At 47.3% G+C, this 15,494-nt stretch overlaps 1 protein-coding gene across 1 annotated transcript; it reads left to right on the top strand.

The window, feature by feature from the left end:
- The first annotated feature begins 3,452 nt into the window (after positions 1–3,452).
- CD8A (CD8a molecule) lies at positions 3,453–9,861 on the top strand. The gene is made up of 6 exons (XM_041754309.1): positions 3,453–4,160; positions 4,250–4,615; positions 5,114–5,224; positions 5,414–5,524; positions 6,150–6,180; positions 8,519–9,861. Exons 1-6 carry the CDS (start codon positions 4,112–4,114, stop codon positions 8,568–8,570), a joined length of 720 nt encoding a protein of 239 aa, XP_041610243.1. The 5' UTR covers positions 3,453–4,111; the 3' UTR covers positions 8,571–9,861.
- Positions 9,862–15,494: the final 5,633 nt, after the last annotated feature.

Genomic DNA, 15,494 nt, shown 5'->3' with positions numbered 1-15,494 from the left:
CTCATTGGCAAAGTCAGTCTTTAATATCAAAGCAGTTAGCAAATCAGACTTTGTGTTAAAAGAGAAAGTGTGGTTCCTTTTGCAATACTAATGAACATGCTAGGAACAAGTGCACATCCCATAACAACTGTCTGGCTTCTGCATTGAGGCTCTACAGAGAGAGGTGAGTAAAATGATGAGGCCCAGGGGTTGGCCACGAGATACTCTAGCTCCAGCATTTCTCCCAGACACCCTCTTTGTCAGGATCTCGGGGACATTCCTCAGGAGAAATGCTTATTCATAACTAAGGGAATGGACACAAAATGAAAAATATCTGGGTGTTTCCCCTTTGATTGTTGTCCCAGAGAGTTTTGCACCTCCCGGGCATTGCACCACAGTAATGTACAGAATGGTAGCAGGTCTGCCTTTTTGTTTTAAAGCAAGAGAAGAGCAATTATGAAAGGGGAGATGGGGAAAGAGGATTGGCACGAAGACTAGACACAGACATTTATTTGCTCCTGGGCAGATCCATTTTAGGAAAGAGAACCAAAAGTTGAAGATCTGGGAAATGAGCCCCTTAAAATACAGTGTATCCCAAAGACAGCCAGCCTCCTTGTCCCCCCAAGGGTATGAATACTCTGGTTTGAGGACCACTGAACTGTGGAATATTCACAAGATACTACTATACAACATTTAAAATAAATAAATCTGTATGTGTCACCACAACTCAAACTCAAAGACATACAATATGACAATGTTTCTATATATTGAAACATTCTCCAGAAAAAGTAGGAGTGGCACAATTGAGGTGGAATTGACAGGTATTTGTCATTGAGATAAAGCAAGACTCTGTTAGCTCTAGGACTCAGAGGCCTTTCTAGGCCCAAACAAGCTAACTCCTTCCAAGGAGACAGTATTGTCTTCACAGTCCGGGATTGGCAAGAGGAGGTAGCAGGCCATTGATTCCAAGTTGTCCCTGCAGTCAGGGTCTTAGGAGCTGCGGTCCAGAGCCCTGATTCAATTCATACCACTGCTCTGCCTGGTTATATGTTCCAAATGTCTTCAATTCATGTAAATTAAGATTCTTGTATTTCCATGTTTTAAGAACAAACACTTCAAGAAAAACAAAGACTTGCTTAATTTGGCACAAAAATTGGTTACTCTCATCTCTTTCTGGATGTTTTTAAAAATAAGGGACTTGCTTGACGGATTGCAGTGGTTCCCATGCCTTCCTGCCATCCCACCTGAGTGCTGCAACTTGGGGGAGGGGAGCTTACCTGGCAGTGAGGGGCAGGCCCCACCCAGCCCTCTGCACAGCTGGCCCTACTGCAAGCAAGCATCCCCAGAATTTTCACAAACTGTGTCTGCTCTCCTGTATGCTGCGAGGCGGATGTCATTGTGGTTGCGTTGAGATCCACCACATTCTGTAAAAAATATCATTGGGGTCACAAAGCCTCCTTGGTAGGTTTCATGTGTTGCCTTGGCATCCCCCCCACCCTTTGTCATGCTCTGTACAAAGGGACTGCCACCCCCCATGGCTGACACTTTTCTTAGCTGCAAGGCTGGAAGGTCTCCAAGTCAGCTGCAGCTCTCTTTCAGGAGACCAAGATGGCCTGCCTGCACATGGCTGTTTCCTTGTCACCCTCATTCATGTGAGTTAAGGGATAGCACTGTGTCTATACAGCCACAGACACACACACACACACACACACACACACACACACACACACACATCTATATGCCAGGGGATGCCCTGCATGAGTCACAGTCATAACATAACCATCATTACAAAGGGTTTTCCTTCCCCAGCATCCCTCATCTTCCATTTGTATGTTTGTAACATGTACTGAGCAAGTCCTCAACAATACAGATACATTGTATCTACTAGAGCTCACATAATGTTCATTAACAGGAAAACTAAATTATGGAACATCGATATAAAATACATGTGTTGATGTGAAAAGCTTTTCTTCTTTTGCTATTAGCTAAGAAAGGAAGGTTACAGAAAAAGACATGCAGGGTACAATCTCATGTGTCTAAAATGTTGTATAGGTGGCTGGGCGGCTGTTGGTTGAGCATTCTGTCTCTTGATTTCCGGCTCAGGTCATGGTCGTGGGGTCCTGATTTCTGGCTCAGGTCATGGTCGCGGGGTCCCCAACTAGCAACAGTGTGAGGCGTGTTCATCATGGGATTCCAAGTGGGAAGGCTCAGGCACCCCGAGGAAATGGGAGGAGGGCATTCACCCAGGCAGTTTCAGGATAGCAACAGGTTAAAAGGAAGGGGATATGAGGTGGCACAGCCTGAGAGGGAAAACTCGTTGTTGCAGGCTTTCCCCCCGGTTTCACACAGGTCCCCACCAGGCGCCCGGTGTGCAAGTCCCCAAGTCAAGCCCTAAGTGGGGCTCCAGGCTCAGTGGGGTGTCTGCTTAGGATTCTATCTCTCCTTCTCCCTCAGCCCCTCCCCCTGCTCATGCTTTCTCTCCTTCTTTCCCTAAGATAAATAAAATTTTATATTTAAAAAAACTAAAACTAATTCAACGGGATATATGCACCCCTGTTTTTAAAAAAGATTTATTTATTCATGAGACACAGAGAGAGAGAGAGAGAGAGAGAGAGGCAGAGATACAGGTAGAGGGAAAAGGAGGCTCCTTGAAGGGGGCCCGACACGGGACTGGATCCTGGATTCTGGGATCAGGCCCTGAGCTGAAGGCAGATGCTCAACCACTGAGCCACCCAGGCGTCCCACACTCCTATGTTTAGAGCAGTATTATAAACAATATCCAAATTATGGAAGCAGCCCAAATGCCCATCAATAGATGAATGGATAAAAAAGATGTGGTGTATATATAATGGAATATTATTCAGCCATAAAAAAGAATGAAATCTTTCCATTTGCAATGACATGGATGGAGCTAAAGAATATGATGCTGAGTCAGAGAAAGACAAATACCACATGTTTCCCTCATATTTGGAATTTAAGAAACAAACAAACAAGCAAAGGAAAAAGAGAGAAAGCAAGAAACAGACTTACGTATAGAGAATACACTGGTGGTTATCAGAGGGAAGGTGGGTGTGGGGATGGACAAAATAGGCGATGGGAATTAAGGAGGGCACTTACCATGAGCACAGGGTGATATATCCAAGTGCTGAATCACTATATCGTACACCTGAAACTAAGATAACACTGTATGCTAACTAGACTGGAATTAAAAGAAAATATGCTAAATATTCCCCATAGGCTTAAGCACCTTGGATGATTTGAGAAGCATAGAGAGGACACTTTGAAATCAAAGTAATAGTAATGATTTTTTAAAAAAAGAAAAAAATAGCCCATCCAACACTTCGGTTCTACAAACACAGCTCAGCCCAAGCTATGATATAACATGGTGGGGAAAGGTGTCTGCAACACAGCCTTCACCATGCAAAACCCACAGGTGGGGCAGACACAGAGAACAGATAATGCCACGTGGACCCTGGAATCAAGTAGCAACAGTGTGAGGCGTGTTCATCACCGGATTCCAAGTGGGAAGGCTCAGGCACCCCGAGGAAATGGGAGGACGGCATCCACCGGGGCTGGAAGGTTTCAGGATAGCAACAGGCTAAAAGGAAGGGGATATGAGGTGGCGCAGCCTGAGAGGGAAAACTCGTTGTTGCAGGCTTTCCCCCGGGCTTCACACAGGTCCCCAAGGCCTCCCCCTGCTCAACGCTCAGTTCCCATCTTGCTGGAGACCCTGTGCGTGACTACACGGGTCGTGGACACTGCTTCCCGCTCACTCTCCCCTTCACCTCTCCTAACTTCGCTTAATCCTGTCTCCCCCCCCCCCCCCCACGAGGGAGCCTTTTCCAGGGGTCACTTGCAAGCCCTTTTCTTCATCAGGAGGCCTGCGGGTCCCCACCACCCCCAGCTTCCTGCAAGCCTGCTTCCACCGCCCAGATCGCGGACCCCAGCCTCCTCCCTGGGCTGAAAGGTGGCAACCACGAGACTCTACTCTGCAGGGCTTCGGGTGACATCACATCCTCGGATCGCAAAATCTGGCTCCTAGGCCGGCTGGAGGGCGCGACTCCCGCCCCCCCCCGCCCCGCCCCGCCGCGTCCCGTCCCACCGGCTCCAGCGCGTGTCCGCGGAGCGCACCATGGCCTCTCGGGTGACCGCCCTGCTCCTGCCGCTGGCCCTGCTGCTCCGTGAGTTTGCGCCCCTCGGGGAGGGCGGGGGGCGGGACGGACGGGGAGCGCGGGGCTCCGGGCTCAGCCTCGTGCCTGCCGCCCCGCAGGTGCCGCGGCGGCCAGCGGGCCCAGCCGGTTCCGCATGACGCCGCTGAAGGTGGTGGGCCGGCTGCACGCGCAGGTGGAGCTGCAGTGCCAGGTGCTGCTGCCCACCGCGGCGCCGGGCTGCTCGTGGCTCTACCAGAGGAACGAGCCAGCCGCCCGCCCCGTCTTCCTCATGTACATCTCCCAGAGCCGGGCCAAGACGGCCGAGGGCCTGGACACCAAACACATCTCCGGCCAGAAGAAGCCCGACAACACCTACAGCCTCACCCTCAGCCGCTTCCGCAAGGAGGACGAGGGCTACTATTTCTGCTCTGTCCTGAGCAACTCCATTCTGTACTTCAGCCCCTTCGTGCCGGTCTTCCTGCCAGGTCCGGGCGCCGGGGACGCGGTCCTTTGCGTGTGGGGTGTAGGGCTCACCTCCACTTTTTTCACACGGGCGCCCACTGCTTGCATTTCGCAGACAGGGAAACTGAGGCTAAGGTGCGACGGGGTGGGGACTGAAGATGGTTTCTTAGGTCCGAAGGGCCTGGGCTCCAGTTTGGGCGCCTGTCTGCTTGCTCCTGGGAGGGCTACTGAGTTTGCTCGCCAGTGAAACGCGGGTCAGCCCGAGCCCACGGGCTCGCAGGCTGCACCCTGGAGAACGGCTGGGGGACGGGGAGCGGCTCCCGCGGGGCAGCAGGCGGCCACGCGCGCCGCGACGGGCTGAGCGCGAATCCTGGGGGTCGCCAAGCCATCCCCGCTCCGCGCTCCGCGAGCGCAGAGGTCAGCGCGGGTGGAGGAGGGGCCCTCTTGGCCGGAGGCGCGAAGCAGTGGGAAGGGTTAGCGTCCAGTCCTCCGCGCGATTCCAACCTCGGTTTCCCCCGCAGTCAAGCCCCCCACTACGCCGGCGCCGCGGCCACCCACGCGGGCGCCCACCAACGCGTCCAAGCCGGTGTCTCCGCGCGGGGAGACCTGCCGGCCTGCGGCGGGCAGCGCAGGTGAGACGGGCTCCGGGCTCCCGGGACGGGCTCCCGCGGGGAGAGCCCCCTGCCGGGGCCAGCCCTGATCCTGGAGGCAGCGCCGAAAGCTGTCCGGATGGTGGGGAAACCGAGGCCCGGCCCCAGCTGGTGGTGTGGGTTGGAGGATCCTGGGCCAGCTCCTAATGTCAGCGTCTTCCGTGGCTTCAGTGAAAACAAGTGGGTTAGACTTCGCCTGTGAAATCTACATCTGGGCACCCCTGGCTGGGACCTGCGCCGTCCTTCTCCTGTCACTGGTCATCACCATCATCTGCAACCACAGTAAGCCCCTAGGGACGCGCGCAAGTTGGGGGAAGCAGTCAGCTCCACTCCCTACTCTTGTGCTGCTTGCTCCAGGAAGCCCCTGCCCGACAGAGGATGGCGATTTCAGGGATCCAGCTGCCCTGTAGGGTCAGGCACAGCCCATTTCTCTCCTGGAGACTGAGCTCGAGAAACCTCCTCCTCTTCCTCTTTCCACTCTCTGGGAGGTTTTCAGGAAGACAGAGTCCTTATCCCAGGAGCAGCAGCGGGTGTGTTGAGTTGGCCTAGGGCAGAGGGTGTGCATAGATTCTGGCTTATTACAAACACCCTCAGGAGAAGGTGCCCCAGTGGCCCTGGGACTAGTGCTCATGAAGACTGGGTCAGAACCATGACCCGTTGAGATTTACCCTGGGCCACCTCCTGGTGAACCCCTTACTACTTTGGGTCCCACTGTGGGTGACTATACTTAACCCACATCTGTATTTGCAATGTTTTAAAATTGATGAGAAGAGGGTTGGAAAAGAAGCTCTTACCAAGCTCTCAAGAGTTATAATCCTAAAGAAATAGGAAAAGGGAAGGAGGAACTCTATTTGGGGACTATTGCTGGTGGTAAGGCAGTCACTTTACCCCTTCTTTTTCTTATCAGGGAACAGAAGACGTGTTTGCAAATGTCCCAGGTGAGCCTCTTCCTTCCCCTCTGGGCAGGCCTATGCACAGGTCCTAGCTTCCCAGGAAGCAGTTGGTGGGAACCTTTCCCAGAGACAGGCCATGGCAGTGGAATTCTGGGAGCAAGGAGTCAGCAGAGTTCTTGAGCAAAGAGAGGCACAAGGCTGGCAAACTGAGGAAAATAGAGGCACAGTTTGCACTGTTCGGGAGAGCCGGGTGACTTGGGTAAATCTCCATCTTTTCTGGTCTAGCACCAAAGATCCTGTCTGAAGGATTCCCCCCAACTAATCCTAGCTCTTCAAAAGAACTGAGGTCTCTTTATCTGGATGATTCCAGCTGGGTTTTGTTGTTTTCTTTTCTTTTTTTTTTTTTAATTTATTTATGATAGTCACAGAGAGAGAGAGAGAGGCAGAGACACAGGCAGAGGGAGAAGCAGGCTCCATGCACTGGGAGCCCGACGTGGGATTCGATCCCGGGTCTCCAGGATCGCGCCCTGGGCCAAAGGCAGGCGCCAAACCGCTGCGCCACCCAGGGATCCCGGTTTTGTTGTTTTCTTAAGAAAACTTTTTTTCCCCCCTATTGGCTTATTCTAGACTTTTGAGAGACCAATGTTTTGAGAGAGAGCCAATCTTTTATCAGGGAGCCAAATAAACAATGGCCTAGGCTCCTAATCTCCCTGTGCCAATGTAGGGCCTTGATTTAACACCAAGGCTCCAGAAGCAGGAGCAGTTAGCTATCTGGCAGCTCAAGTAACTCTCCCATCCAATTCCAGCCCATGGTCATTCTGAAATGATCAAGAAAAAAATTTAAAAAAACCAAAGACCAGTGCCTGGAAGAGAGGTCTCAATTTCTTCTGTCCTTTGAACTTAGGCCGAGGCAGCCCTTTGCTAACGTCTAACTAGCCCCACTCCAGCCCTGCACCATGATGGGAGTTACACTCAGGATCTCTCTTCTCTGCACAGCAATCCCATGTGATAGATACCATGGTCACATATCACGGATTAGCAGGTCAGATCAGGAAACCTACCCCAGGCAGTAGAGATATGATGACTCTCAGATTATCAAAATAATATACCATTTGATAAAAGTCTACAGAGTACCTGTTCCTTGTTTTATATGTATTTCTTTTTAAATTTCAAGTTTCATAACAATCCTTCAAGTAGTTACCATTTTTCAGATGAGGAAACTGAGGGTTAGGACATTTAGTGACTTGTTCAAGGCCACACTGTCTGCAAATAGCAGAAATGCAACTTCCATCCAAAGCTCAGGTTTCTTCCTGCAATTGGGTTTGGGGGATGAGAATGTTTAAGGATGATCAGTTCCTTTCAGTAGATGAAAATATTTCAAATTTTATACCTATGGTTTGCATTTCGCATTCCTTGAGATTTCTCTTCAGGAATCCAAGTTCAATATCTCATATGATGTTATTTTTTTAATATATCATTATTTTTATTTATTTATTTATTTATTTTTTTATATATCATTATTTTTAACAGCTGAAAATGTAATGACTTTCCAATGTCTGTATTATAAATGGCATAACAAGGGGATAAAGACCCTTTAAAAACAGAGAAAGATTTTTAACATTTACAAGTATTTGGGGTGCAGTTGGGAGCTTTTAGAGGAGAATCTCCCCGTGTCTCTATCTTTTCTGAAAATTCTCAGTTTGAAATGAACTGAGAACAAAACCCTGCCCTAGAATACAAAGCTATATAGAGTAAACATATCTGAGGGATCCCTATGCCTGAGTTAACATACTCAGTGATGCCTGAGGGCAGCTTAGCTTCCAGAGGTTTGGAGGACGGTGTGCAAAGACATGATGTTCATGATGAATTAGCCCATTTAGGAGGTGCTAGGCCAGTCCTGAATTAACACATGTTTTTAGGGTCACATCAAATTCGGGTTTTCTGTGTTAGATAAAGTAGCTCTGTTTCACCGATGGTGGTGGTTTGCTCACATCCTCCCTGGGGTTGAGAATCAACTCAACTGATGACTTTGGTTATCAGCTTTTCTCACCTCCATGAGTGCCCCTGACAAGGCTCCCAGAAACTAGATTAACTGGGTTCAGAACCTGCTCTATCATCTCCTAGTTAGGTGACCCTAGGCAAGTTCTCACTCTTTCCCAATGCCCCCCATCCTCAGGCTGCTGTGACAGCAAGATGGCAAATGTAAAGCTCTCGACAGGGTTGCTGACATCATTCACCCAGTCCCCTGCTGGTGTTCCAGGGACAAGTGCTCAGACCTTGTAGGGGCTGGGAGGCTAGGTGGGTAGAGAGGCATGGATGGATGCAGTAGCACACTGCGGGGGCTCTTGTTGCAATAATGGTTAGTTGCCTGCCTCTCTTTCAGGCCCGTGGTCAGACCAGGAGGCAAGCCCAGTCCTTCAGAGAAATATGTCTAACATGGAGATGGATCCTGCATGACAGCCACTACAAGACCAAATAGAATTCTCTTTATGAGAACAGCAACAGTCCCTCCCTTTTGGTTTTTCCGGACTTCTTATGTATCCATTCTCATTATTATTTTTGTGGGGGTTGGGGGGGGGAAGGTGATTTTTTCTTTATGTGTTTTCCTTAATTGACCCAAAACAAGACTGTATATCTACAGTACACCACAAGCGTTACAATACCATTGTGTGCATGCATTGGGGTAAAGGGCAGACAGGCCAGAGCTACCATGAGCCATGTTCTCAGAATTTGGTGGTTAGAGCTGGTGATGGGGGCAGGGGCCAGCAGCGGGGGTGCTCAGCATGACTCAGTCCAAACCTCTTCAGTTGACATCCATGGATGGGGAGCAGCTTGATCAGAGTCACAGCAAGTTTCAGGGCTCTTCTTCCAATCACTCAGGTCTTTATTCTGGAGGCCTCTGTTTCAGCAGGTGGGGTACTGTGTCTCAAACCATAAGGGCACAAGCTATTTCTTAAGCAGCAGTCATAGACCTATGACTATACCCACAGCCCCAAAGAGGTCATGAAATAAGAGAACTTCTGCCTTTCACAGAGTTCTGTAATGTAGCTGAATAGTATCAGACTTTTTTTTTTTTTTAATACTGAAGTGTGGAATTGTAATGGAATAGGAAGTTCTCAAATAAAGTCGGAGGAGTGAACCGAATCCTGGAAAATGAAAAACTCCATCTCTGAAGAAAATCTCTGGGAAATCCCCAAGTGGAGGCAAAATTGCCCTTCCAGCCCTTGCGCCGCAGGGGGAGCCCATGAAAGAGGAGAGACCACCGCAAGTATGATCTGAGCATCAGTATAGTTGAACAGAGGTCCTCTTAAATCTCTAAACCTGAGATAGCATATGTGAACATGCTCCTGAAACATCAAAGACACCTTATGATTTGTAAAGGCCGCATTGTTAAGGGCTGCTAGCACAGGCCCTGGCTTCCCCTCCATCAGCAGTTGTGGGGATGTCACAGAAGGGACTCTGGTGAGGAGCCTCAGAGCCAACTCCGCTGCCCTACACACGCATTTCCTCTCTTATGGAGTTGAACAAGCAATGAGTGCTCATTGGAAGGAAAAACTTAGACAAGGAAGTAAGAATCACCCGTAATTCTTTACCTCAGACGTAATCCAGTCTTATTACATTCTTCCTGATTATTTTCTCTGCATATATGTGATGTATATACTTCTGGTTTTTAAAAATGGGATTGTTCTATGCTTTTTATAAGTGGATTTAATAAACAAAACATTTATGACATACTTTTTAACAATGAAGTAGCTCTCCATTTTCAATTCTGCCAACTTTATTTAGCTATTACTCTGCATTTAATTTTCTAGTTTCCAGTTTTTCACTACTATAATAACATAGGATAAAATCCGAAAAGTAAAACTATGGGGCCAGTCCCCACTTTCACTGTGGACTCCCCATTTCCACATCAGCAAAAACTGATTAGCCTCATCTCGCATCACCTTGTCTTTTGTTCATGGCAACAGATGAGCTGATATTCCTCTCATAATAATAAATCATAAAATCTTCACTCTCCTTGTTGAGGTAAAATATGCATACTGAAAAGTGCCCAAATCTTAAGTGTACAGCAGCTCTGAGACATCATTAAGTGAACACACTCACATAGCCAGCACAAGGTCAGTAGAGAACTTTCCCTGCCCTCCTAAAACTGTCGTTTGCAACCTTAATTTTTAAAGCCAAGACATTTTCAAAGAACAGAAATCAAGAGGGAAAAGTGTCCCAAGTGTGAAAAAGCAGAAGTGAAACCTTAGAGTTCCCATGAGACAAGGTATTGTCCTTGCCCTCCTGCTCCCCAAACCTATCCAGCGACCAGAACCAGGAGCCGCTATGGAGACTGAGACCCAGTTCAGAGCGGGCTCCAGGCTCGGAGGCTGCCTGTGGAAGCTGTCCCTGAATTCCCTGGAAAGGGTGACAAGGAACATCCTGTCTCCTCATGGGAGAAACTTGAGAGAATGGCTGTGGAGTGCTGATTTAAAGAACCCCGGCCAGGGTGAAGACAGGAAGAGGGCTTTTCCTCTTCAACTTGCAGCTCAAGTGATGAGTAGCTGGGCAGCCACCCTGGGGAGGCTCGGAGAGAGATCAATACTTACTGATTTTTTTCATACTCCTTAAAAAAGAGTTTCACTTACCATAACTAAAATGGTGAACACTATTTTGGAGATTAAAAATATCAGCATGGGGTGTGGGGGGGTACCTGGGTAGCTCAGTTGGTTGGGCATCAGACCCTTGACATCACCTCAGGTCTTGAAGTTTGTGAGTTCAAGTCCCATGTTGGGCTCCATGCTGGGCATGGAGGCTACTTAAAAAGATTTTAAAAATCAACAGAGGAAAAGGTATCCATTAGAATTGGCCCTCAGGACCAGAGAGAAAATTTTAAAAATCTGCAGACAGGGCTAAAAGCATGCTAACAGTGGGCTGTAAATTTAGACTCAGGACTTGCTGGTGACCACAAACATCCAACTGTTCATTCTGCACATGCAGGAGCACCTGACAGTTCAAAGCCAGCAGCTTCAGGTCCAAGTCATATTTCACTTGCCAACTTCTAGCCTAAATCAATGGTTCTACAAATTTCTCCAGGTGGGAGATGCCCAAAACACATTTTTGGACCCCAAGAAACAGGAAGTAGAAAAATGACTTCTCTGTTTTGCAGTTACCTTGGTGGTTCATTTAACAAACATTCACTCATTTAACAAAAAACATATTCCATTTGTGGAAGAAAGAACCACAGACCTACGTCATTTCTTTCTCTAGTTGTGAAACTGCCCTGCAGAAAGCCCATGCTACACTTGACTATCCCCCATGACTCTTCAACCAGTGGGACTGGGAGAAGTCTCTCTCTTTCACCAGCAAGAAGCAGCCCCTACCCACCCTGCCCCAGGGCTGTGTACAAATTCCACCCCCCACCCTCGATTTTGTGATCACCAGGGGCAGGCAAAACTTACTCTGCTCCTAAAAGAAGGCTTGAGCTATGTTTCTCCACCAAAGGAACTGAAGAGGCCACAATTGCCTTAGGTTATAGAAAAGCTTTTGAAAACAGCTTTCTGGCTCTGCTACGGACTCCGTGTTCTCTAGCAAATGACTTAAGGTCTCAAAACCTTGGTTTCCCCACTTGTAAAATTGAGGTAATGATAGTCCCTCCCTCAAAGGGTTGCTGGGAAGAATATGAGTTTATATGTATTTTTAAGGGCCTAGAACAGCTTCTGGAACACAGTAACAAAATGTATACTGAAAACAATGTAGTGCATTTTTCAAAACCAGTGTAGTTCCTATTACACTCTGGATTCTGATTCTCCCAACCCCTATTCTCAAAAATGGTAACTATTTCTGACAGGACACATTATGTATACACCCAGGGATCTCGGCATCCCAGTGCTAAAGTAGGACAACCCTTCATACACATCTCAACTCAAGAAAGCTCAGTCCCAGATATACACAGTCTTTGCTGTCATTGAGGCTCCCCTCAGCTTCACATCCTGAGTGCCACCCTCCTGTATCCCCTCACCCCCTGCTGCAAGAGAGCTCTACCATTCTTAGAGCTACTGGATAAGGTTGAAAGATAGAAAAAGCATGTGCTCTATACTATTGCGTCATCTCAGCACCTACTGAAGTCCTCATCCTTTTGGGCAACCTCAGTTCTGCATCCCAGTTACTAATTCCCTTTTTCTACTCTTCCTACTCTCTCAGGTGGTTGTGATCTGTGGATGTCATTTGTTCTTACGTTTTATTAACTTAAATAAAATAATAGCTACCAGTTATTGAGCACTCACCATGGGCCCGCTACCTCATTTGGGTTTCATCAGAGCTATGAAGTAGGAACTATTACCATTCTTCTTTACAGATGTGAAAACTAAGGCACAGGAAGTTTCAAATGTTTGCCCAAGATCACAGGAGAACCTAGTGGATTAAGATTTGAACTCAGGTCTAATCCTATAGCCCAAATGCTTACCTGCTCTGCTATGTTTAATATGTTTCTTTAAGTAAAGTATGGTTGACACACAATGCTAGTTTTAGCTGTACGACATAGTGATTCGACAACTGTTATGCTGTGCCATCAGAAATATAACCACCTCAAAACCATTTTTTTTTTACACCTATGCAGCCCAAGGTAGAGAACAAAGGTCACCACCTGCTCTGAAATCAAACAAATGAGATCCTGTCTGAAGTTAGGGTGAGGGCCCTGCTTCTAACACAAATACCACTAGGGGCCAAGAAATGCTGCTCAAGAAGATGGTTCAGTGACAGTTAACTCTTCATTTGTCTAATATCTCAGGGCAGGTGCAGATGGCTTAATTCCTTTACATGAGTGAAATTTCATCTGTTTTCCGGCTCAAAGGCACAGGTAAGTGTGGCAGAGACTTCAGGTTGCTTTCCTAACAACCGTTCTCCCTTTCTTCCTTACTACCACAACCCTCATGGTATTACGGGTGGTGATGCGCCCAGACATTTCCCAGACTTCCCTGCAGCCAAGTGTGGCTAATAAATCACTGGGTGGAGCTTCCAGGAAAGACTGTTCAAAGGGGCTAATTCAACTGGAAGCTGCTTCTTTTCCCACTCCCTTCTTCCTCCTTCCTGCCTGGAGCACAGTTATGACTAAGAGGTAAAACAGGCCACATGTGAAGGTAAAACAGGCCACATGTGGAGAATGACAGGAGCCTGGGCCCCTGATGGCAGGAAGCCACCATACAAACCCAAGACTGCCTGCTCCTCACATGCGGCTAACTGGTACACACTAGGAAAGCCAAAAGCCATCGGCCCAAATTCCCCAAACTACCTCTCAAAGCTTTCAGGACAATTTAGTAATTTCCTGTGAAATACCTAAAGAGCTGATTAGCTCACTGATCTAAAACAACTAAAAGCAACATGGTCTTAAGAATGAGAGGAAACCTAAAATGCATTTCTAACCTGTTCAGAAGGGGAGAAAAGCTCCTGAAATGATTAGTTTTGAACACTTTCAAATAACAGGCTTCCTTTTAAAGAGCCCTTTTCTCCTAGAGGGGTTTGAAACAACATCAAAGCCCTTTACTTGCATGACGGCCCCTGAGACAGTAGCTGAATGCAATTTTCAAGTGGAGTTAAAAAGATCCCTCCTGATTAGAAATTGGCATAAAAATCACACAGCCCACATAGTGTAGAGACCAACAGGAGAGTGTGAAGTTAAAAATTCACCCTTCTAGAAAAGGTAGACAACACAGAGACTTGGGAATGTATTTTAGAACACCAGAGCAAGGAAGCCCACACTTAAGAGACCCCACCTTATTGCTTCTCTGAATTACAAAAGGGTTCAGAGCACTGACATTTTATAACAAAAACATCTCCTTGCTGGTTTTTCATTGTATTTCTCACTCTCACATTATCTTGGCCCTTACTGAGACCATACCTATCTTGTTCACAATGCTATACAGACCCTCTAATACTCAACATTCACTTTACTTACTGTACTAGCCTCCACTGCTCTAACCCCATCCCCTCCCGTTACCTCTCATCCTACTATATAGCCAGAGTGGGACTTAAAAATACGCAACTTACTACACGTTTCCCTTCTGCTCCCTCTCATCAGTCTTCTGGGAGTTAGCTCACTAGTGGGAACTAATCTCACTAGAAGGGCCTTGGTGCTTGGTGCTCTACTTTTCTCTACCTATGAGCAGTCCCTAAACTCCAGGAGGCTGAAACCCTGTTTTCTCTCAGCACCTGGCACTTCAAAAAATCCCATGTTGAATGATTGAAGGTGCCATACCACTATATGTTAAATGTATTCTGCATTTAACATACACACCTGTTTGAGTTATTAAAGAATTCTATTGCACAAGCCTGATGATGCACTTTGACTTTCCCAAGAAAAGTAAATTTTTTTCTCTGACACACAGGAGTTCTTGCTTAGACAATACTTAGTGTTGAGGTATATTACATTTGTTAGCATGGAAGACTCATTGGAGTGTAAGAAGCACCCCACTACAAAGAAAAGTTTTTTTTGAAAGCTGTTTTTTGTTTTTAAGAATGAATAAAGGGGGATCCCTGGGTGGCGCAGCGGTTTGGCGCCTGCCTTTGGCCCAGGGCGCGATCCTGGAGACCCGGGATCGAATCCCACGTCAGGCTCCCGGTGCATGGAGCCTGCTTCTCCCTCTGCCTGTATCTCTGCCTCTCTCTCTCTCTCTCTCTCTCTCTGTGACTATCATAAATAAATAAAAATTAAAAAAAAAATTAAGAATGAATAAAGGACCCCTAGGGGGCTCAGTGGTTGAGCGTCTACCTTTGGCTCAGGGCCTCGTGATCCCGGAGTCCCCGGATCAACTCCCCACATCGAGCTCTCTGCATGGAGCCTACTTCTCCCTCTGCCTATGTCTCTGCCTCTCTTTCTGTATCTCTCATGAATAAATAACCCCCCCCCCTTTTTTAAAGAATGAATAAAATACTTTCTATCATGATCATCATGATCTATTGACAGGGATTTCAAAGTAGCTTTGTGGATGGATCATTCTACCATTCATTATCCCTTAATGCAAGGTTTTTAAAACTCTGGATTTTGACCTATTGGCAGGTCATAAAATTAAGAGTCTTAAGAATGGGATGCCTGAGTGGCTCAGTGGTTGAGTGTCTGCCTTTGGCTCAGGGTGTGATCCCAGAGTCAAGGGATCGGGGCCCCACATCAGGCTCCCTGCATGGAGCCTGCTTCTTTGCCTGTCTCTGCCTCTTTCATGAATAAATATTAAAAGTCTTAACATTAACAAATTGAAAATATCAGTGTTATCACACATCAGAAGCATTAGTTTTGTAAAACTTGTTTCAGAACTATAAACTTGACATGTATATAGGATTATGAGATTTTCTTACTGGGTGCCAGAAAAAGTCAAGTGGGTCCT

The sequence above is a fragment of the Vulpes lagopus genome, chromosome 5 (genome assembly GCF_018345385.1).
Source record: "Vulpes lagopus strain Blue_001 chromosome 5, ASM1834538v1, whole genome shotgun sequence".
Taxonomy (NCBI): Eukaryota; Metazoa; Chordata; class Mammalia; order Carnivora; family Canidae; genus Vulpes; species Vulpes lagopus.
The sequence above is the reverse complement of the archived record's forward strand: the minus strand, read 5'-3'. Positions and strand labels throughout refer to the sequence as shown.